This window comes from Oncorhynchus kisutch, linkage group LG2, assembly GCF_002021735.2.
Source record: "Oncorhynchus kisutch isolate 150728-3 linkage group LG2, Okis_V2, whole genome shotgun sequence".
Taxonomy (NCBI): Eukaryota; Metazoa; Chordata; class Actinopteri; order Salmoniformes; family Salmonidae; genus Oncorhynchus; species Oncorhynchus kisutch.
The window spans coordinates 54,480,620-54,504,832 of record NC_034175.2 but is presented as its reverse complement, the minus strand read 5'-3'; the positions used below and the strand labels follow the sequence as shown (position 1 = coordinate 54,504,832).

The 24,213-nt window shown below is 42.7% G+C and overlaps 2 protein-coding genes across 2 annotated transcripts in view; one reads left to right on the top strand and one right to left on the bottom strand.

The window, feature by feature from the left end:
* map2 (microtubule-associated protein 2) overlaps positions 1-1,188 on the top strand; it is a 123,303-nt gene extending 122,115 nt beyond the window's left edge. Inside the window, 2 exon segments of the mRNA XM_031797558.1 lie at positions 261-373; positions 937-1,188. Of these exon segments, the coding sequence (XP_031653418.1) occupies positions 261-373; positions 937-1,161 (338 nt within the window). The 3' untranslated portion in view covers positions 1,162-1,188.
* Positions 1,189-7,910: 6,722 nt separating this feature from the next.
* Positions 7,911-16,193, bottom strand: myl1 (myosin, light chain 1, alkali; skeletal, fast). The gene is made up of 6 exons (XM_020457703.2): positions 15,963-16,193; positions 14,127-14,154; positions 10,545-10,688; positions 9,333-9,506; positions 9,125-9,202; positions 7,911-8,445 (listed from the first exon to the last, which is right to left on the bottom strand). Exons 1-6 carry the CDS (start codon positions 16,092-16,094, stop codon positions 8,417-8,419), a joined length of 585 nt encoding a protein of 194 aa, XP_020313292.1. The 5' UTR covers positions 16,095-16,193; the 3' UTR covers positions 7,911-8,416.
* Between the last annotated feature and the right edge of the window lie 8,020 nt (positions 16,194-24,213).

Genomic DNA, 24,213 nt, shown 5'->3' with positions numbered 1-24,213 from the left:
TTACATTACATTATCAAGTGATATATTGGCATGGTATGGACCCCAGGAAGACTATAATCATGACAACAGCTAATGGGGATCCTGATAAGGACTAAGGGTCTCGTCTGTCTTTTCATTGGTTTGACTAATTATTGATGATAAAGTATAATGATTTATTGGAACACCTCTCTCTTTCTCTCTCACCATCTTACCCTTGTCTTCTTGGGTCTTTCTCCCCTTCCCTCTGCCCCCCTTCTCCCTCTCTCCATCTGCTCCACTAGGGGGAGGTAACGTGCGCATAGAAAACGTGAAGCTGGACTTCAAAGACAAGGCCCAGCCCAAGGTGGGTTCCCTGGATAATGCACACCACACCCCTGGTGGAGGCCTCATTATGGTAAGTCCCATCATACTGTCACCTCATCACAACGAAGATTGTGTGAGTCCCAAATGGCACCTTATTCCTTTAAAGGGCCCTATGTGCTCTGGTCAAAAGTAGTGCTCGAAAAAGGCAATAAGGTCCCATTTGGGACGCACACTGATCAGTCGGACATCAGTCTCAAACAGTCTCCTCCAAGGTTAGCACCACTCAAACCCTCCATATGACATCTGTGTGGGTATCCCTCACATGTGTGTGTGCATCTGTGTGTCTATTCCCAACCTGTGTGTTTGTGCTTATTCCCAACCTGTGTGTGTGCATATCCCCAACCTGTGTGTGTGTGTGTGTGTGTGTGTGTGTGTGTGTGTGTGTGTGTGTGTGTGTGTGTGTGTGTGTGTGTGTGTGTGTGTGTGTGTGTGTGTGTGTGTGTGTGTGTGTGTGTGTGTGCATATCCCCAACCTGTGTGTGTGTGCATATCCCCAACCTATGTGTTTGTGCTTATCCCTAACCTGTGTGTGCATATCCCCAACCTGTGTGTGTGTGTGCCTCCCGTCTATCTCAATTACCCTAACTCCTTGTAGATCGAGAGCCACAAGCTGTTGTTCCGTGACACGGCCAAGGCCCAGGTGGACCACGGGGCGGAGATCATCATGACCCAGTCACCGGGAACGGGCATGTCAGGGACGCTGTCCCCCCACCGCCACAGCCACCTGTCCTCCTCCGACAGCATCAACTTGCTGGAGCCTCCACAGCTAGCCACTCTGGCTGACGATGTCACTGCTGCCCTGACCATGCAGGGTTTGTGAGAGCCTTGACAACCTCAACCTGGATACTTTGACCCCCACCCTGCCTCCAGTCAATCCCAGCCCAGATATCCAGGCACGCAGACACCCCAGGCACCGGACACCTTCACCCTTCCTCCAGCCACCATATCTCCCAGGCCTGGACCCCCCTCACCCCGTCCTGCCTACAGTCTCCCTCCAGTCCACTCCAGCCCTGAACACCTTCCCCCTGCCTACAGTCTCCCTCCAGCCCAGAACACCTTACCCCTGCCTACAGTCTCCCTCCAGCCCACCCCAGCCCTGAACACCTTCCCCCTGCCTACAGTCTCCCTCCAGCCCACCCCAGCCCTGAACACCTTCCCCCTGCCTACAGTCTCCCTCCAGTCCACCCCAGCCCTGAACACCTTCCCCCTGCCTACAGTCTCCCTCCAGCCCACCCCAGCCCTGAACACCTTCCCCCTGCCTACAGTCTCCCTCCAGTCCACCCCAGCCCTGAACAACTTACCCCTGCCTACAGTCTCCCTCCAGTCCACCCCAGCCCTGAACACCTTACCCCTGCCTACAGTCTCCCTCCAGTCCAGCCCAGCCCTGAACACCTTCCCCCTGCCTACAGTCTCCCTCCAGTCCACCCCAGCTCCGAACACCTTCCCCCTGCCTACAGTCTCCCTCCAGTCCACCCCAGCCCTGAACACCTTCCCCATGCCTACAGTCTCCCTACAGTCTCCCTCCAGCCCCGGACACTTTCCCCTGCCTCCAGACGACTAATCCCAGACTTCTGACACCCTCAACTTGCTTCCAGTTTAACCTGACCCCAAGCCTCGGACTCCCTCACTTTCCACTAGTCCACCCCAGGCTCCCTCATCAAGCCTCCACCCAGCCTTCAATTTCCCTCAAGTCCACCTCCAGCCCCGGGTACCGAACAGCCCACCCTGCCTCAACCCCACTCTGCTTCTAGTCCACTCTGCCTCTAGTCCACTCTGCCTCTAGTCCACTCTGCCTGTAGACTGCTCAGCCCCCCGGACACCTTCCCGTTGCCTCCACTCAGCCTCTACTCTTCCTGCTAGTCCATCCCAGACACCCTCGCCCCACCCGACCTCCAGTCCACCCTAGACTCCCTCACCCTGTCCCAGCCCTCAGACTCAGACACCGCCATCCTGCAGCAGCCTCATATCCGCCGCCCGATGTTGCTGCATACCCTGCCCTATGTCATCAAGATAAATGAAGAAACAACAACAACAACCCCGAGGGAACTACAGACTATTTAGAAAGTACTTTTGGTCCATTTTGGTTGATATTTCCATTCCAAGTACCTGTATTTGGTGTATTTTTATTTATTTATGCTGCATATAGATAGATAGGTATATAAATAGTTAGATGGTGTCGAAGCACTGACCCCAAATCGGCTTTAGCTGTTTGAACAAAATAATCTGGGTAAGGACCAGGTATAGGGTGGGGTGGTCTCTGTTCAGTGCTTAGAAGCAGCTTTTTCTTGCCATAGGTAGAAAGTCACGTGGCCATGCCCATACAATACCCGTGCCTACTTGCCAACACGTCTTGTTTTTCTCAGTAAAGTGAATGGATGCCAGACTCAATATTCACCATACATCAAGCATCCTTGAGGCAAATCATGCTTGTCCAACATCCAATATATAATAAATATATAAACAACTATTATATATATAGTACCAGTCAAAATTTTGGACACATCTATTCATTACATTTGATTTTTTTTAAACTATTTTCTACATTGTAGAATAATAGTGAAGACATCAAAATGTTGAAATAACACATATAGAATCATGTAGTAACCAACAAAGTGTTATAAAAATGTATTTTATATTTGAGATTCTTCAAAGTAGCCACCCTTTGTCTAGATGACAGCTTTGCACACATTTGGCATTATTTTAACCAGCTTCATGAGGTAGTCACCAGGAATGCATTTAAATTTACAGGTGTGCCAATTAACAGGTGTGCCAATTAACAGGTGTGCCTAATTTGTGGAATTTCTTTCCTTCTTAATGCGTTTGTGTTGTGACAAGGCAGGGGTGGCAAAAGACCAAATCCATATTATGTCAAGAACAGATCAAATAAGCTAAGAGAAATGACAGTCCATCATTACTTTAAGACATGAAGGTCAGTCAATCCGGAAAATGTCAAGAACTTTGAAAGTTTCTTCAAGTGCAGTCGCAAAAACCATCAAGCACTATGATGAAACTTGCTCTAACGAGGACCGCCACAGGAAAGGAAGACCCAGAGTTACCTCTGCTGCAGAGTTCATTAGAGTTACCAGCCTCAGAAATTACAGCTCAAATAAATGCTTCACAGAGTTCAAGTTAATGATACATCTCAACATCTACTGTTCAGAGTAGACTGTGTGAATCAGGCCTTCATGGTTGAATTGCTTTAGAGAAACCTCTACTAAAGGACACCATTAAAGAGAGAAAAAACGTGATTGGGCCAAGAAACATGAGCAATGAACATTAGACTTGTGGAAATATGTCCTTTGTCCTGATGAATCCAAATTTGAGATTTTTGGTTCCAACTGCCATGTCTTTGTGAGACATGGCAGTAGGTGAATGGATGATCTCCATGTGTGTGGTTCCCACCGTAAAGCATGGAGGAGGAGGTGTGATGTGTGGGGGTGCTTTGCTGGTGACACTGTCTGTGATTTATTTACAATTGAAGGCACACATAACCAGCATGGCTACCACAGCATTCTGCAGCGATACTCCATCCCATCTGGTTTGAGTAGGTGAACGGATGATTTCCATGTGTGTGTGGTTCCCACCGTAAAGCATGGAGGAGGAGGTGTGATGGTGTGGGGGTGCTTTGCTGGTGACACTGTTTGTGATTTATTTACAATTGAGGTGAACGGATGAGGTGAACAGATGATCTCCATGTGTGTGGTTCCCACCGTAAAGCATGGAGGAGGAGGTGTGATAGTGTTGGGGTGCTTTCTGGTGACACTGTCTGTGATTTATTTACAATTGAAGGCACACTTAACCAGCATGGCTACCACAGCATTCTGCAGCAATACTCCATCCCATCTGGTCTGTGCTTAGTGAGACTATCATTTGTTTTTCAACAGGACAATGACCCAAACCCACCTCCATGCTGTGTAAGGGCAATTTGACCAAGAAAGATGAGATGGTTTGGGATGAGTTGGACCGCAGAGTGAAGGAAAGGCAGCCAACAAGTGCTCAGCATATGTGGGAACTCCTTCAAGACTGTTGGAAAAGCATTCCAGATTAATCTGGTTGAGAGAATGCCAAGAGAGTGCAGAGCTGTCATTAAGGCAAAGGGTGGCTACTTTGAAGAATCTCAAATCTAAAATATATTCTGAGTTGCTTTTAACACTGTTTTGGTTACTACGTGATTCCATGTGTGTTATTTCATAGTTTTGATGGCTTCACTAATATTCTAACATGTAGAAAATAGTTTTTTTTAATAAAAACTTAATTGAGTAGGTGTGTCCAAACTTTTGACTGGTACTGTATATATATATATATATATATATATATATATATATATATATACATGCCAGCTCTTTGTCAGCAACAACATCTCTTCAAAAAACGATTTAAAAAAAGTGATAAGTCCTTTAAGTTTAACTTATACCTGTACAATTGCATTACTGCAAGCACTAGATAATGGTATGGTGAGCATGTATCAATTATAGTTACGGAAAGAGGCTATTTTCTATTTCAAATATAAGGATTTGAGTAAGTTATTTACTGAATCATTGGATAAAGATATGAACACTTCATGTTTTGTAGATATTAGTTGACTAGTATGTTATGCTTGTTGAAGTTGACTTCAGACAACTGTGCTGATATTGTTAAGAAGTGCATCTTTCAGGCCTGCAATAGAGTACTAAAGGCCCTGTGGCAGACTAGCTTCCTGTCCAGGGGGTGTACTTGTACATCAAGCTGCCTCACACTACAGAAACAGGAGTTAGGCACCTGCCCATGTGGGCCATTCTGGCTCGAACAAGGCTTATTTTACTTACAGAGTATTAAATGTACCCTAACTATGTTACTTAACTATCACCTTGTCCGAGAGCCCGTGGATTTCGATGATAAAGAGTCAGGTTACAATCAAGATATTTTTTAGAGTTGAATCATTCCAAGTTGCAGCAGCACATACTTTAGTAGCACAACACATTAGGCTACATCTCCATTACTTCACTTCTCTGTCACTCACATCTCTCCCGTGAATCCTCCTCACACGCAGGTGAGTCTGGGAAGGGTAGTTTCATATTAAGAGTCCCAACATAAAATCTTAATGGCAATGCCATAATACAATTCTCAGATACACATGACATATTTCATTTTTCTTCTAGAAGACTGGTTTGCCAGTCCTGGTTAAGTTTAAGAGGATGCTGCAGTGATTCTCATCTCACAAATCTCAGTTCAAAAGAAACTTTGATGTAGCTGAAAGCTCACAGAAGCTGTGGTCACGAACCATTCACTAACGCTAGCTACAGTAGGCATTGGATGGCTGTAAGATCCTTTAGTCCATAGTGTTTGATGAACAACCCAAGGCTCTTAGAGCAGGCTGAGAATGCACTCAAGAGGGCTTGCAGTTGTCTGAACAATATTGTGAATGAAACTATGACTATCATTTAAATATTCAATTTAGGAAGCAGCTGTGGAACTCTGGACCCTGTGTCCTTACAGTTCACTTCTAGATGCTAGGTTTGTTTTGTGTAAAACATTTAGGGTGGGGAAATAAAGGGGGAAAATACATTTCATATAAACAAACTTAAAAAAAGGAAACTCAAATATTGTTGCATCTGTTTGATAAAGTGTTATGGTGTATTTTTTCTGTTGCCATTGTGGTATTTAGCCCTCCTTCCTCTCCTTGTATTCCTGATGTTTGTTTGCTTCTATGTACTTTCTGCATCCCCGATCTCCTAACCTCTACCCCAACTGTTAATGTCATTAAAATTAGATGTACACAGTTTTTTCTCCTGTTGATAAGGTACTAATAAAAAAATGCTCTTAACAATTAATGACAATAAAAAAACTACGAAGAACACTCTCGTTTTGAGTACTTCCAAACTTTGCTGATCTTATAGTTACCACCAATGTTATTATAGTAAACTAAAACTGAAACATACAAAAACTAATCATGAAAAACAATGAGTCATGTCTTTGGTCACGTTTGCGTGGGTCAAACAAAATGACCCTAATGACTGGTTGACAAAGTCTCCCACAATGCAGGCGATGGCTGCAGGACGACTTTGGCGAAGAGCAGCTGCAGAAACCTCCAGTCGACTGCAGACAAAACTTCATGAGTTTTGATCACGCTTTTTTGTAAAGTTCATTCAGTCTTGTTACAGTTTTCTTGTGTCGAAAGAGAGGAGGACCAAAATGCAGCATCTTGATACATCTTTAATAAAGATAATACCGAACAATACAAAAACATGAAAAAACCAAAACAGCCCTATCTGGTGCAAACAAACACAGAGACAATCACCCACAAAACACTCAAAGAATATGGCTGCCTAAATATGGTTCCCAATCAGAGACAACGATAAACACCTGCCTCTGATTGAGAACCACTCCAGGCAACCATAGACTTACCTAGACAACTCTACTATACCACAATCCCATAACCTACAAAAACCCCAAGACAAAACACACCACATAAATAACCCATGTCACACCCTGGCCTGACCAAAATAATAAAGAAAACACAAAATACTAAGACCAGGGCGTGACAGTCTACCTGTTTTTTTATCTCCAAAAAGCAACAAACTTCGAAAGGGTCCACCGACTTGACAAAAAGGATCCGCTCGAACGCGTCCATTGAAATGAGCAGATGCAAGACTGCTATCACATGGTAGCTACGGGACCAAAACTGTGGAGAAGTTTAGTCTCGCACTTCAACGCTTCTGGTTGTTGTGGAAATTGACCCACTACTACTGTTATCTTGTGCATCTACGTCAGTGGTTCTCAATCCTCTCCTCTGGGACCCCCAGATGTTTCACAATTTTGTTATAACCCTGAACAAACCAACCTGATTCACCCAGTCAAGCTCTTGATGATTAGGTGACATGTTGAATCAGGTATGCTACCTGTGGAATAGTTGAAATACATGGAACGGCTGGGGGTCTCTGGGGAGAGGTTTGAGAACCCCTGATCTACATTATCTCGACGACTGTATCTTTAAACTGAACCTATGACCTGACCCATCACCTTATGCATTACTGCCCCACAGTGGCAAGAAATGATCCCAAAAAACACAAACACTATACAAAACATAAAAGGCTCCTAGCCTTAGGCTTCTTTCTGTCCCTTCTTTCTGAAACTAAATAATATAAAAATGAAATAGAAAATGTTTTTGTAAAACTTTAACTAAACAAAATCTAGTAAAGTGGATCTAAAACTGAATTTCAAATAAAAATCTTAAAACTAATAGAAATAAATAGGAATATTTAAAAAATATATTTATATAATAACCTTGGTTACCCCCCTCTAAAGTGCAGGACCCATACTTAAAAAAAGAGAGTGACACATGTTTTTTAAATATTTTAATCATTTTTTGAGATGCAACAAGAAAACAAATGTTTCGGCTGCTAGGCCATCATCAGTGTTGGTCTGTTTTAACCTCTACCCTGTAGCTACACTCAAGATGCATCCCAAAGGGCAGCCTATTGGGTACTGGTCAAAAGTAGTGTACTATATATGGAATAGGGTACCATTTGGGACATAACCTCACTGTCTGCACTCTCCCGCAGAGCAAAGAATAAGAGCTGCGACACCAGAGGGTTTTTGACAAGTTTATTATGTGAAATAGCAGAGGAGATAAATAAATGAAGACTGAGGGGATAGATAGGGGAGAGTGAGTTTTGATGGCCAGTCTTGAGCAAAGCCAGTCACCTCTACTGGCCCAATCCAGGCAGTAAGTAAGTGATGGAAGGTTTAGCTTAACTACTGCAACGTTTCAGTGAGTCATCCCTACCTCTTTTCCCTCACCGACCCACGGTGGAGAGGCATACCAGGGGACAAGACAACAAGAGCATCTGACGGTTGGCTGGAGAGAAAAAAGGACAGCTTCCAATGGAGGAAAATAGAGAGCAGAGTCGGAGGTCGGAGTCAGACCAAAAGAAAAAGAATGAAACTAACAACAAAAATTACATCTCATAGTCCATTTTCCCCCTGTCTCTTTATCAGGTGGTGGTGAAGAACCGTGGGGGAGTGGATGTCCTGACACCGTTGGGTCTGCAGATAACACGTTAGCTTCCTCGTTAGCCACTGCAGCTGGAGGATCCTTAAATAGACATGATGTGCTTGACAAAGGCTGCAGGGTTGAAGAGGAGGGAGGAGTGAGGGGAGGCAAAGGAGGGGGGGGAGTAGAGGGGTGAGGAGGGAGGGTTAGGAGGTGGTCACAGGGGAAATAAAAAAGATTGAAACAGAGGAGTGAGTAAGCGCATATATATAGATATTTTTTTTTTTAGTTGTTGGACATTAAAGACTGTAAAAACACCAGCAAATCAGCTCCAAGTGATTTTAATTTAGGAAATCTCTTCCAAAGTATTCCCACACATAATATAGAATCAATGTGATCGTATACAAATGTATGCAAAGTTTGAAATGATAATGTTTTAGTCAAATAATATATCTGTTTGAGCTTCTTCCAGTCTACAAATGATTTGTCATTATGTTCAGGCCCCCTGACCTTCCATGAAAGAACAAATCATCCCATGGCTGAATCCAGTTGATGATCACTGGTTTACACTATACTTGCTTGTTTTGTCACATAAACTGAAATCAAACGTTGAACTGACGTCTGTGCCCAGTGGGAAGTCACCGACTTATAATGCATATTGTTGAAGAGAAGTATCAAATCACGCTGCCAGATTATAATGAGGTTTATGGTAATTGTTTGACATTGGTTTGGCACTACGAAAATGTCTCCCTATATGTAATAGGGTGCCATTTGGGATGTGACCGAATACTTGGAAGACTTGAAAGCTTACCCTCGAAGTTAATACTGCCGTTCTCGTCCTCCTGTCCTTGCATGAGGCCATCAATCTCAGCCTCGCTCATCTTCTCACCTAGAGGGAGGGAGAGGTGAGAGAGGTCAGGTCACCAGCTGGTCTGGTGTCATATAATATACGCAGACAGGAACGCATGCACTCATACACACACACTTCATGTTACAACTAAACCAAGGAAGCCACTCACCCAGTGTTCCAAGAACAATACGCAGCTCAGCTCCCATCACGGTGCCGTTGCCCTCCTTGTCAAAGACGCGCAGACCCTCAACGTAGTCATCGAAGGTTCCCTTGTTTGGGTCGTTGACAATGTGCTGGAGCATGGGAAGGAAGGCCTCGAACTCCAATCTCTTGGCGGCCATGTCTGTGTGCAGCCAGAGTGAGAGGAAATGCACTATAAGTATACAGTACGCTCCGGGGTGAAGTTTCACCTAGGTACAGACCTTGGATCAGCTTTTTATCCCCCTATCCTAACCTTAAACATTAGTGGGGAATATGCCAAACTGACTCCAGATCAGTGTGTGGGCAACTTCTGTCGTTCTGCCCTTGAACAAGGCACTTAACCCACTGTTCCTAGGCCATCATTGAAAATAGGAATTTGTCCTTAACCAACTTGCCTAGTTAAATAATGGTAAAGAAATATTTTAAAAGATACTGTAGATACATAGTGAAATAACATAAAGGTATATCACGTTTCACACTGGCAGGTATTGTAACCCTACTTCAAAGACCTTCTGCAGCTACTCAGGCTTAACAGCACCGATGGAGGGATCTGTCAGCTATTCAGGCTTAACACCACCAATGGAGGGATCTGTCCATCATGACAGGTGCTGAATTGTTACAATGTGCTATAAAATGGATCTGACAAATGCCTAGTCCATTGACTATGATAGACATCGCATCGTTATATCTGTCCCATTATGGCGTCTGTGAGAGCACGAGCAGCAACGGTAGTCAGCTTTCTCCTTCTACTACTTCTATGAGTTGGCAAACAAACTGAAACGGTGCATACTACCTCCGAAGTATGTTGTTTGAACAGGTATAAAGCCAAGGTTGGCGATTTACTGCCACCTGCAGTTGTGGAATGTTTGCTCACGAGTATAATTCATTGGCTGATCCCTCCTGATAACCTCGGTTGAATTATTTGATCCTTTCCTAACCCATAGGAAGTCCTACTCAGTTGATTACTTCAAAATGGTGGAAGTCCTCAATGGCGCAGCCCATACCGAAACCGTATTTTGTCTTCTATCTCTATGGTGTGGTTACTTACTGAAGGACATGTTATCTTCCCTAGTGTGCTATATAAGGACAAACGTGTGTGTCCTTGTATCCGTTTGTGTATGTGTGTGTGTGCGTGTGTGTCCTTGTATCTGTTTCCGTATTGTATATGTGTGTGTCTTACCTTCATCAGAGGGGTTGCCCAGGACTTTGCGCACCTCCTTGTTGGTGGGGTTCTGTCCCAGGGCGCGCATGATATCAGCGACCTGGTTGTAAGCCACCTTCGAGTCACCCACCCTGTCAAAGAGACCGAAAGCCTCCTTGTAGTCTGTGGTGTGGTGAGGTGAGATGAGAGAGAGAGATAGCGAGAGAGAGAGAGAGAGAGTTTTATTATCCTCAGAGTACCTGGGCTAGAGGCCAACAGAAGCTATTATAACAAACCAAGAGATCTATGAAACAAACATACAGACCATTTGGTCTTTGGTGTTTTTGCAGGGATTATTGTAAATATCTCAAATCAATGATGAGAGTTTCGTCCTATCCTTTTTATTATTGTATCTTGATGTAGAATTGCCTCCTGTTTATATTTGATTTAACCTGTAATTATCCAGGAAGTCCCATTGAGGTCAGAATACCTCTTTTACAAGGGATACCTGGCCAAATATATCATTTCAATCAAGCAGAGCAGGTAATGTTTGAGAATGGATCTAGGTAAATGGAGAGAAATATCTTTGTAGGGCTGCTTTCTGTGTCAGCACATGCGCACTTGCGCAGCAGCAAGCTGTTGCACTTATCTACTAGGTGGGGTGCGCACTTCACTCTTCATCCTCACTAACAGTGGTGGAAAAAATATTATATTGTCATACTTGAGTAAAAGTAAGGCTTTAATAGAAAATGGCTCAAGTAAAAGTGAAAGTCACCCAGTAAAATACTACTTGAGTAAAAGTCTAAAAGTATTTAGTTTTAAATATACTTAAGCATCAAAAGTAAATGTAATTGCTAAAATGTCATTAGGTATCAAAAGTGAAAGTATAAATAATTTCATATTCCTTATATTAAGCAAACCAGATTGCACAATTGTCTTGTTTTTGTTATTGATGGATAGCCAGGGGCACACTCCAACATGCAGACATAATTTACAAAGGAAGCATTTGTGTTTCGTGAGTCTGCCAGGTCAGAGGCAGTAGGGATGACAAGGGATATTCTTTTGATGAGTGTGTGAATTGGACCGTTTTCCTGTCAAAATGTACTTTTGGTTGTCAGGGAATATGTATGGAGTAAAAAGTACATTCTTTTCTTTAGGAATGTAGTGAAGTATAATGTAAAAGTTGCCAAAAATATAAATAGTAAAAGTAAAGTACAGATACCCCCCAAAAACTACTTAAGTAGTACTTTAAAGTATTATTACTTAAGTATTTTACACCACTGCTCACTAACAATTGCACACGTGCAATGGGGAGAGACAACACCAGCACCGGGAGAAGATAACAAGAGTTACCTACCTAGCCTAAACATTTATATGGGCTTATGATGGAAATGTACATTTATATGGGCTTGTGATGGAACTCGATTGAAAGTGATCCGTTGAAAGATTAATAGTTATATTGTGATTTCCTGCTCCGCGCGAGCCCCAGCTGTCTCTTTCTCTCTATTTCTTGCGGGCCGCACAGGACGGGACCAACTTGGAATCGATACTGAAGAGAGAATATGAGCCCCGCTCCTTTATAAGGCAATGCTGTGAATGGACTGAGTAAACCAAGAGAATGCTGACAGTAGCGTAACCAACAACCAGCCAGGGCGATGACTGCGCTATCGCCTGCTGACGATGGACGTGAACAGGGTGAGGTGACCAAAGTTGAACTTTATGCAAATATTCCACAACATCGTTTTACTATTGACCAATCGAAGCTCACTATAGTTTCCAGCCCCTACTGGATTGGCTGTTGATATCTAGCACTACCTAGCATGCATGCTAGCAACAACATGAGGGCGAAGCAACTATGGATTTCCGAATTTAGGAGTTAAAAAGGATCTCAGTTGGCATCCTCCAGGGCATTCTTTGGTAATGAGCTCAGCTTTATCAAAGGGTGACAATATGAGACAGGATGCATTTAAGTCTTTGACATTTAGAATGTCAATGAGAATGGAATAAAAAAATTGGAAATCCTACATGTGTTATTAGGCCTATGGATTAAAAAAAAATCTGTTCCATATTGCTTGACAACTTTAAAACATTTTACTGCTGTGAGCTAAATCAAGGTGGGCTTAACACATGGTTATTGGCTTAAAAAAAGAGCATGCCTGTACCATGTCAGATATAGAGTTGAAATGTATTAAATTTTGAGTTTGCATCCCAATATGACACTTTATATACATTACCAATCAAGAGTTTGGACACTCCTACTCATTCAAGGGTTTTCTTTATTTAGACTATTTTCTACATTGTAGAATAATAGTGAAGACATCAAAACTATGCAATAACACATATGGAATCATGTAGTAAGCAAAAAAGTGACAAACCAAAATATATTTTATATTTGAGATTGTTCAAAGTAGCCACCCTTTGCCTTGATGCCAGCTTTGCACACTCTGGAATGAGTTGGTGTGTCCAAACGTTTGACTGGTACTGTACATCACAGAATACTTTAATATCACAAAACCAATTAACATAGAAACACCGGATATTCAGCGTTTAAAAAAATAATAATGTTAATTAATTATGAAATTATTACAAATATTTATAACATTCCACCCATGAGGCCACTGGGGGGCGATTTGGTCAGTTGACTGCAACTAGCCTTATGTTATAACAGGTTATAACTCATTGTGACCGTTTATAACAGGTCAAGTGGTGCCCTAATCTGTGGTGCCGTAATCTGTGGTCCAGACAGATGACAGATATCAGATACCATGAATTTCATTGAATAGTTTTGTTGTTTATTTATATAATATATCAGGCTTTTTTCCCCCGTGTTAATTTAGCCATAATGTTTTTACATTCATATAGAGGGGTGAACTGTGTCCTGAGAACCTTAGAGGATTGACCATTGAAATTTTGGAAAATTTATTGAGATTGGCTGCAGGTGCATGTCATTTGAGAACATTCACCTCTATAGGAAATATTAAGTTGTAAATACCCTCCCGAGGTTGTTTAATGTTACAAGTTCTTTGGGTTATTCAGATCAAAAGTAAGCCTAGTCAAAATATTACTATTGCATTTTGTTTGGTATTTGTTATATTTTTAAACACTACTTAGTCCAGGTGTAGGAAAAGTATCATTGAGATAGAAATCAGTGGCAGCTAATCCATGTCGGATAAATACTATGTAAAAAGACCTAAAGTGGATTTATTATAGTGGGTTTTATTAGCCGTCAGAGGTACAGCCCTGGGTTCAAATACTATTTGAAATCTTTGCTCTAGCCTGCCTGGAGTACAAGGTGAGCGAGGTTTGCGGTTCTGGGATTATTCTATTGGTCCATTCAGCCAGGCACGCTCAGAAAATGTATTTGAAATGATTTCAAATAGTATTTTAACCCAGGTCTGCGAAGGTGCAGTGTTAGTGATCTCTTTTACAGCAGTGATAGTGATAACGTTTTACAGCAGTGACAGCGATATCAGATTATTCTTATTTTTTTACAGTAATAGTAATATGGCCGATTTTCAAGGCACATATTTAGCTTATAGTATTGGCCAAAGAAACACATTCAATAGATAATTTAACATGCCTTTCAAACTGTCCCTTAGTAATATGGTTTAGTGAACATACCCTCATGCTGGTCGGGAGTGAACTCCACCTATAGAGGAAAGCAGAGAAAAACAATCAGAACATTGAAAGAAAGTGGGGGCCCACTTTGGAACATTTACAGCCAGTGTAGTAATACCATCTCAGCACAATTCCACTGTCTGCTATATCAGATCTGAGACTTTCTTTGGACTTAAACACTCCTATTATACTGTCTAGGGAAATTGATGAGTAGCCCTGACTACAGCCTTTCTATATCTCCCCAGAACAGTTTCTCTCCTAAACCTGATTCTGGAACGAGAGTCTTGGTATCGCAAGAATACCAGTGTAGTAGGCTAACTCCACTTTACTTAACTCCACTTCCTGACTTACAGGGGGCTTGGGTCATCTCCTTACTATTTTACAGTCCATCTCACACACCAATGAAACAGAGTGCCATAAGAAGGGGATGGGGTTTTGGGGTACCCGTCTGCAATAGTCTCCCAGTTTTACTTTAGGTCTCATACTGTCTAAAATGTGAGGCCATCTGCTATTGGGCTGTTGGAGTAGGCCTAGGCTATATACACTAGGCTCACTACCTTGAGATCAAACACATAACATTTTCAAGTGATTATGTACCAGTAGATTTTCCTTTGACTCCTTACAATGTAGAAAAACATTTGACAATCATTTTGCAAATGACTAACTGCAAAAGGGATATATAGCCTAATATGCATCTCTTAATCTTGTATTGCTGCTTAAACAATACTGATTGTATTGTAGGTTATTTTGACAATTGGATTTTGCTTGAAAATAACACAGTCAATTGGATTATAAATTGGACTAATCCAACAAAAACACTACATATCCCACTCTGCAAGGACATAAATCGATTCCACATGGGTTCAAAGTAATTTCGTTGAAATTATGTGGAAACAACGTTCATTCAACAAGCGTGGACCAGTGGAAAGCAAGTATTTTTTTTTTAAAGAGTTATGCTCCCATCAGCAAAAAATATTACCCCTACAAATCCTTGAAACAAAATTAGCTCCACAGCTATACTCTCATGATGGTACTCGTTCTTTGAGGTCCATCTTTAGATACTTGAACATGTCCACATTTGGTGACAAGTTCCATTGCCATTTCACCTTGTAACAAACTCGTACAGCCTATCAGGGGAGCCGAGGGACATAGGGCGTGGTTTATATGAGCGAGAGCACCGCGTCTCCGGAGCTGTCCGAGGTTCTGTCTCAACATTTTTAATCCTGCTTCAGAATTAGGTCCGTCTCAGAGAGCACTCTTAACATTAGCCATAGAATACATTATGGAAAACATGACAAAATAATCCCAACATAATTATTTGTCAAAATACAACAGTATGCCTACTTTGTTCAAGTTAATTAAACTATTTCAAAACTGTGGTAACTCCATAGGTTGAAATATGTAGCCTAATAAGTAATATTGGCCTACAATATCCTAACAGCACACAAATATATTGGTTATCAATTTGTATATTTAAATTTAGTAGGGATTTACATTCCCATATAATATGTAGTCTAGGCCCATATGATTGTGGCATCAAGCATGTAGTGATAATGGCCCTTCACTGGCAACCATACCATACTGTAGCTTCAGAAAAACACACTCCCAACGAACGACCAGGCCAAACACCGGCTACATCACACATATGCAACGGAGAGACTATAAAGAAGCATAGTAACAAATAAAGCCTAGTAAATGTAAATATTTAAATTACACTGGGACTCATGAAAGAATAGCATAATCAACCTTTTTATTTTGTAGACAGACAAAGTACCCTATAGGATAGCGGGAGGATGCTAGGCTAGGGGAGGCAGGGTAAGGCAGAAAGAACATAGTTACCTTGACTTTGGACAAGTCAAGTGCAGGGGGAGCAGCTACCACATCAGGCTCGGGTGCGGGAGCAGGTGCGGCTGCCTTTGCAGGCTCGGCTTTCTTGGCGGGTGCCGCCTTAGCGTCCTTCTTGGGTGCCATTTTAGCAGAGAGTAAGTTAGTTAGCTACTTCACCGATAATTCAGACAGTTCCCGCGTAAGCTTGGAGAAGACTCGGAGCATGAAGGGAGCATCTGGGCGTATATATATGAGTATATTTTACAAAGTACCCTCGTCAAAGTAGCCCAAGGGACGGGATTGGACAGCACCAGGAGAGGCGTGGGGGGCTGTTCTATACATGGAATAGGGACACCCCATGTAAGTCGCGGCCGAGGATGAGCGTCAGAAGATGTTTATTTAAAACGATGCTAGCTCTGGAAAAAAATAAAAACATGGGAAGCGGTGAGTGAGGTCCTCCGGGGTTACCCGGTAGCCTAAAGGGCGGCCGCCCGGTAACGATAGCCTAATTTTTACAGCCACTGTTTAATATCGGCTGAGCCAAGGAATGCATCAGTCTTGTGTGTGTGATGACACACAACATCGCTCATTATCTTTCCCGTGTCTCTCGTTATGAGGAAATGTATCTATGGGGGCTATCAGTGACAATAAGATGGTTCAGTTTTCAATGTTAATAAAATGTAGCTTTCTATTCTTCCAGTCAGATGTGGGTTATATGCATGCAGTGAGATGCACATTTGTTTATCTCTGACCGTTTTCTCATTCGTGAACAGAATATAAATAGAATAGAATAGAAAGCATTACAATAAGTGGGAATAGAATATAACTTTTTGACCAGCCAAGGGTGGATTTCTTTCATGGGCTTACACCAAACCTTCATTTTTCAAAACGACTTAATACATAAGATAGAGAATAGAGTCAAATAGGCCCAAGTAGAGAATAACAAATCAGGGATATGACTACTTCTAATGTGGTCTATATCTGATGTCACTGCCCCTGTTATGTTATCACTTCTAGTATAGCCTAGGCTATTTTCATGTCTTGAGACGAAATGTAAAACCGGAATGTAAATGCCTACCCCCCCCCCCCCCCCCCCCCCCCCCTCTCTCTCTCTCTCACGCACACACACACACAAACACGCACACACAGTCAGAGACATACAATCCCACATTCGGTGACACATCTTATATCTCTCTATGATTAATGACAGTGAAATCAGCTCCTCACTCAGTCATGCTTCATGTGTTGTCAAAATGATTATGTGTAGGCAATCACTCTACTTGGTAGAAATCAATCAGAAGACCTCAGTTTTAAAAAAGGAACAGTTTCTATTTGTAGCTGACCTAATGACAGGGGCATGGCACTTCCTGCAGTTGACCTGAGGGGATGATGGGGGAAATGGGGGAGTGGGTCACACAAGTAGGTCTAGGCTACCAGTATGTGCAAATGTCTATTTCAACTCGATTTTTATGATATTATGTTTGTATGGACTTCACAAACTGTGTCCTTTATCTTTATTGTAGACTATTAGTTTATCTTTGAAGATAAAAAACACTCTAACACACATAGTAGATAAAAAAAATATAAAAAAATGTAATGGTGTCCAGATAGAGTAATATATGTTTTAGACACTTGCTGCAATGGAAGAGAGTTTCATCGGTACATTTTGATAGCCTGTGAATGGGGTAATGATCCACCTCAATGATCTGTCTTCTGGGGATGAAAGTTAAGAGGGTGGACAGGGGTAGGCTAGTAATCTGGGAACCCAGAACCAAGACTAGGGTTATGACCCAAATGACACCCCTTTATAGTGCACTACTTTTGGACCAGGGCCATAGTCACCCATGACTAGACCAGGGGAGGCAGGGGAGGATTGGCCAGCTCCCTTTGAATGATCCCATATGGGGTCGCAAGGCAAGGGTGGGGGTCAGAATGACCACTGAGCTTTGGGTGTCCTCCATGTCTGGGAGATGTGCGAGGTATTAGGGGTAGGAGCCTCAGCTGCCGATGCCAGTAACTAGGCAGGACCAACAGAGCGAATTCTAGCTCCTTCCTCTTGTCTATATCAGTCCGAAAAGGCCGGCTGGGGCATTAACCCCACCCTCACCCATTACAAGGGCCTCGTAAATACGATACTGAAGAAATACCTCCACCCTTCACCCTCCGCCCCCTGCTCACCCGCTTTCCCTGACCCCATGGCTGCATGGAGGCAGAGCCAGAGAAAGGCTCACTCCCTCAGCTGTCATCAGTCCTCTCCCCTGGCATCCTACAGCACCTTACTCCAACAGGATCCCCACCTCCACCACTCCCCCAAACCTTACCCCCTCTCTCCCTGGCCTGCACCTGTCCCTAGGGTCAGGGGGGGGGGGGGGGGGGGGTAGCGCACCTAACACCTGGTGGCCCAAGATTGCTTCTGCCCGGTATTCCACCGGATTGTCCACTAAAGTGGAATGGGTTTAAAAATAAACAGTCGCAAGCCGTCACCAAACTGAAGTGAGGAACACCTGCTATGTTATTATGGGCAGGGGAGAAATTACAAATCAGTGCATTCCTAAAATGGGGGCTTGTAAACTAGAGCCTCCCAGACTATTAATGTGTTATGTTAAAAATTTCTTTACTTTTATTCAATTCACTGAGGGTGGTTTTGTATGATTGTTGCTCAGCCAGAATTGTCTTGATATTTCTTTAAGCCCTGAAAATAATACAGCATTCGCATACCATCTGTTAGGAAGTTATTTACTGTTACTTTGTAGTTACTTGATTCTTTTAATACCTTCAAAGAATCAAGTGTCAACCATCAATAAACATCCTATAAGTAGTAAACATAGTATATTCTTTAAGATACATATTCATAAGCAACACTGCTCCTCCTTCAGTACTCATTCAAGGGTTTTTCTTTATTTTTACTATTTTCTACATTGTAGAACAATAGTGAGACATCAAAACTATGAAAATAACCAAGAAAGTGTTAAACAAATCAAAATATATTTTAGATTTGAGATTCTTCAAAGTAGCCACCCTTTGCCTTGATGACAGCTTTGCACACTCTTGGCATTCTCTCAACCAGCTTCACCTCAAATGCTTTCCCAACAGTCTTGAAGGATTGTTGGCTGCTTTTCCTTCACTCTGCAGTCCAACTCATCCCAAACCATCTCAATTCGGTTGAAGTCGGGTGATTGTGCGGCCAGGTCATCTGATGCAGCATTCCATCACTCTGCTTCTTGGTCGAATAGCCCTTACATGGCCTGTGGGTGTGTTGGGTCATTGTCCTGTTGAAAATCAAATTATAGTCCCACTAAACGCAAACCAGATGGGAAGGCTGCAGGATGCTGTGGCAGTATTGTTGGGTAAGTGTGCCTTGAAGTCTAAATAAATCACTGACAGTATCACCAGCAAAGCACCCCCACACCGTCACACCTCCTCCTCCATGCTTCACTGTGGAAACTCTCACAAAGACAGCGGTTGGACTCATCCGACCAAATGACAGATTTCCACTGGTCTAATGTCCATTGCTCATGTTTCTTGGACAAGCAAGTCTCTTGTTCTTATTGGTGTCCTTTAGTAGTGGTTTCTTTGCAGCAATTCGACCATAAAGGCCTGATTCACGCAGTCTCCTCTGAACAATTGATATTGTGATGTCTGTTACTTGAACTCTGTGAAGCATTTATTTGGGCTGCAATTTCTGAGGCTGGTAACTCTAATGAATTTATCCTCTGCAGCAGAGGTAACTCTGGGTGGTCCTTTCCTGTGGCGGTCCTCATAAGAGACAGTTTCATCATAGCGCTTGATGGTTTTTGCGACTGCATTTGAAGAAACTTTCAAAGTTCTTGAAATCTTCCGGATTGACTGACTTTCATGTCTTAAAGTAATGATGGACTGTCGTTTCTCTTTGCTTATTTGAGCTGTGCTTGCCATAATATGGACTTATATGGATTTTCTGTATACCACCCCTACCTTGTCACAGCACAACTAATTGGCATTCCAGGTGACTACTTTATGAAGCTGGTTGAGCGAATGCCAAGAGTGTGCAAAGCTGTCATCAAGGCAAAGGGTGGCTACTTTGAATAATCTCAAATATAAATTATATTTGGATTTGTTTAACACTTTTTTGGTTACTACATGATTCCATATGTGTTATTTCATAGTTTTGATGTCTTCACTATTTTTCTACAATGTAGAAAATAGTAAAACAAAGACGAAAAACACCTTGTGTTCAAACCTTTGACTGGTACTGTATATGCTTATTTCGGATAATTTAAACTATTCTATTGTGTTACAAAAGGTTTACAAAATAAAAAGTGTTCCTGATTGACAAGACAGTGTCTCTTTGAAATCATTACTAATTTGGCGCTTTTAAAGGGCTACAGCACTTCTTGATTTGGCCTTGTTTTTTATCAAAGCTCATTAAGAATTGCTAGTGGCCATGACTGTGTGGTTTGATGTGGACATTTATTGGGTGTGTCTTTGCCATTCAATTACAACAAACAAGGCCAGTAGTGAGTACAGTGAGGTAAACTGAACTAGCTTTGCTATGGAGAGAGCAAAGTTTTGAAGTTGAGGACCTCCCCTCTTGAGTCGCCATCTCACGATGGTCTGCTAATTCATCCTAAAGCATGCGCTGACCTTGTGTTTAGCAAAGCTGATAGCAGTTGAAGTTGTACTCTACGCACAACTCATTTTTTGTTGCTACCCAAGCTGATAGCAGCTAGCTAGCATAGCTTGGTGATAGCTGCAGCTGGCTATCCTATCTATCTGATATTTCTCTGTCAAATCAGTTATGGCTCGATGGCAAGAGTCAATGTCTGGAATATGTTTCATAAGACACTCCTTCTACAACACCTTGCTAGAACAGTATGTGCTTATAAAGACAGTATGCCTACACTTACCTTATCTTGGCCAGGTCGCAGTTGCAAATGAGAACTTGTTCTCAACTAGCCTACCTGGTTAAATAAAGATGAAATAAATAAATCAAATGAAAATAAAGGGCTACTGACCAATTCAAAGAAGCTTTGCATCGGACAGTGTCCTACAGAGTTTTATGACAAGAGAGCAATTGCTGAATTCATGTAGATATTCTAAACTAAGTGTTTCATTAACTTTCAAATAAAATAAAATGTTATTGGTCACATACACATATTTAGCAGATGTTGTTGCGGGTGTAGCGAAATGCTTGTGTTACTAGCTCCTATCTAGCAATTCACAACAATACACACAAATCTAATGTAAAAGAATGGAGTTAAGAAATATATACATATTAGGACAAGCAATGTCAGAGGGGCATTGACTAAAATACAGTGGAATAGAATACAGTATATACATATGAAATGAGTAAAGCAGTATGAAAACATTAAAGTGACTAGTGTTCCATTATTAAAGTGACCAGTGATTCCATCTCTATGTATATAAGGCATCAGCCTCTAAGGTGCAGAGTTGAGTAACTGGGTGGTAGCTGGCTAGTGATGGCTATTTAACAGTCTGATGGTCTTGAGATAGAAGCTGTTTTTCAGTCTCTCGGTCCCAGCTTTGATGCACCTGTACTGACCTCGCCTTCTGGATGGTAGCGGGGTGAACAGGCAGTGGCTCGGGTGGTTGTTGTCCTTGATTATATTTTTGGCCTTCCTGTGACATCGGGTGCTGTAGGTGTCCTGGAGGGAAGGCAGTGTGCCCCCGGTGATACGTTGGGCAGTCTGCACCACCCTCTGGAGAGCCCTGCGATTGCGGGTAGTGCATTTTCCATACCAGGCGGCGATACAGCCTGACAGGATGCTCTCAATTGTGCATCTGTAAAAGTTTGCGAAGGTCTTAGTGGCCAAGCCAGATTTCTTCAGCCCCCTGAGGTTGAAGAGACGCTGTTGCACCTTCTTCAGCACACTGTCTGTGTGGGTGGACCATTTCAGATCGCAATTAATGTGTATGCCGAAGAACATGATGTGTTGTTTCCTACCTTCACCACCTGGGGGAGGCCCATCAGGAAGGACCCAGTTGCACAGGGCATGGTTTAGACTCAGGGCCCCCTAGCTTGATGATGAGCTTGGAGGGTACTAAGGTGTTCAAGGCTGAGCTATAGTCAATGAACTGCATTCACAGTCGGTGGCACTGTGTTATCCTCAAAGCAGGCGAAGAAGGTGTTTAGCTTGTTCGGAAGCAAGACGGCGGTATGCGCAACGTGGCTGGTTTCCCTTTTGTAATCCGTGATTGTCTGTAGACCCTGCCACGTACGACTCGTGTCTGAGCAGTTGAATTGCGACTGACATTTTGCCTGTTTGATTGCCTTACGGAGGGAATAACTACACTGTTTGTATTCAACCATATTCCCAGTCACCTTGCCATGGTTAAATATGGTGGTTTGCGTTTTTCAGTTTTGCGCAAATGCTGCCATCTATCCACGGTTTCTGACTTGTGTAGGTTTTAATAGTCACAGTGAGAACAACATCCGCTATACACTTCCTGATGAACTCAGTCACCGCTTTCAGTGTATACATCAATGTTATTCTCAGAGGATACCCTGAACATGTCGCAGTCGGTGTAACAGTATAACTTTAGACCGTCCCCTCGCCCATACCCGGGCGCGAACCAGGGACCCTCTGCACACATCAACAACAGTCACCCACGAAGCATCGTTACCCATCGCTCCACAAAAGCCGCGGCCCTTGCAGAGCAAGGGGAACCACTACTTCAAGGTCTCAGAGCAAGTGACGTCACCGATTGAAACGCTATTTAACCACTTTAAAAAGGACATACATCAATCATGTCAAAGCTCAAAAACACATACTGTACAATGAACAAAAATATAAATGCAACATGCAACAATTTCAAAGATTTACAGGTCTTATAAGAAAATTAGTCAATTGAAGTAAATTAATTAGGCCCTAATCTATGTATTATGGATCCCAATTAGTTCCTGCCAATTAGTTCCTCCAACTATCCTTCCTGGGGTCCAGCAAAAATAAGGCAGTTTTGTCACGACTTCTTCTGAAGTCGTTGCCTCTCCTTGTTCGGTCTTCTAGCCATCATTGATCCATTTTTCATTTTCCATTGGTTTTGTCTTGTCTTCCCACACACCTGTTTTCAATCCCATTCATTACCTGTTGTGTATTTAACCCTCTGTTTTCCCTCATGTCTTTGTCAGCGATTGTTTATTGTCAGTGTAGTGTTTTTTGTATAGGTGCGCGTCGGGTCTGCGTACCCATATTTGTTTATATTCGTTTTTCTTATTAGTGTTATGGAGCATGTTACTTGGACATTTATTAAAATACTCCATTTTACACTCCGTTTGACTCTCCTGCGCTTGACTTCCCTGCCACCTATACACATATTTCTGACAAGTTTATACAATTTTAAAACATTAAAATAGATCCACAGATTTCACAACACACTGTGTGCCCTCAGGCCCGTATTGCACCACTACCACATACCACTGCCACACACCACTACCACATATCTAAAACCTTCCCCAACCAGAAACCGTGGATTGAAAGAGCAACCACTGCTTTTAATCAGGCCAACCGGAAACATGACCGAATACAAACAGTGTAGCTATTCCCACTGCAAGGCAATTAAACAAACTCAGCGTCAGTATAGAGACAAGGTAGTCGCAATTGAACGGCTCAGACAGAGGCATGTGGCAGTGTCTACAGTCAATCACGGACTACAAAAAGAAAACCAGCCCTGTCGCGGACACCGATGTCTTGCTCCCAGACAAACTAAACAACTTATTTGCTCGCTTTGAGGACAGTACAGTGCCACTAGCACGGCCCGCCACCAACCTGCAGGCTCTCCTTCACCGCAGCCAATGTGAGTAAAACATTTAAACGTGTTAACCCTCGCAAGGCTGCCAGACCAGACGGCACCCTAGCCGCATCCTCAGAGCATGCGCAGACCAGCTGGCTGGTGTGTTTACGGACATATTCAATCAATCCCTATCCCAGTCTGCTGTTCCCACATGCTTCAAGAGGGCCACCATTGTTCCTGTTCCCAAGAAAGATAAGGTAACTGAGCTAAACCACTACCGCCCCATATTACTCACTTCCGTCATCATGAAGTGCTTTGAGAGACTAGTCAAGGATCATATCACCTCCACCCTACCTGACACCCTAGACCCACTCCAATTGACTTACCGCCCCAATATATCCACAGACGACGCAATCACACTGCACACTGCCCTAACCCACCTGGACAAGAGGAATACCTATGTGAGAATGCTGTTCATCGACTACAGCTCAGCATTTAACACCATAGTACCCTCCAAACCCATCATTAAGCT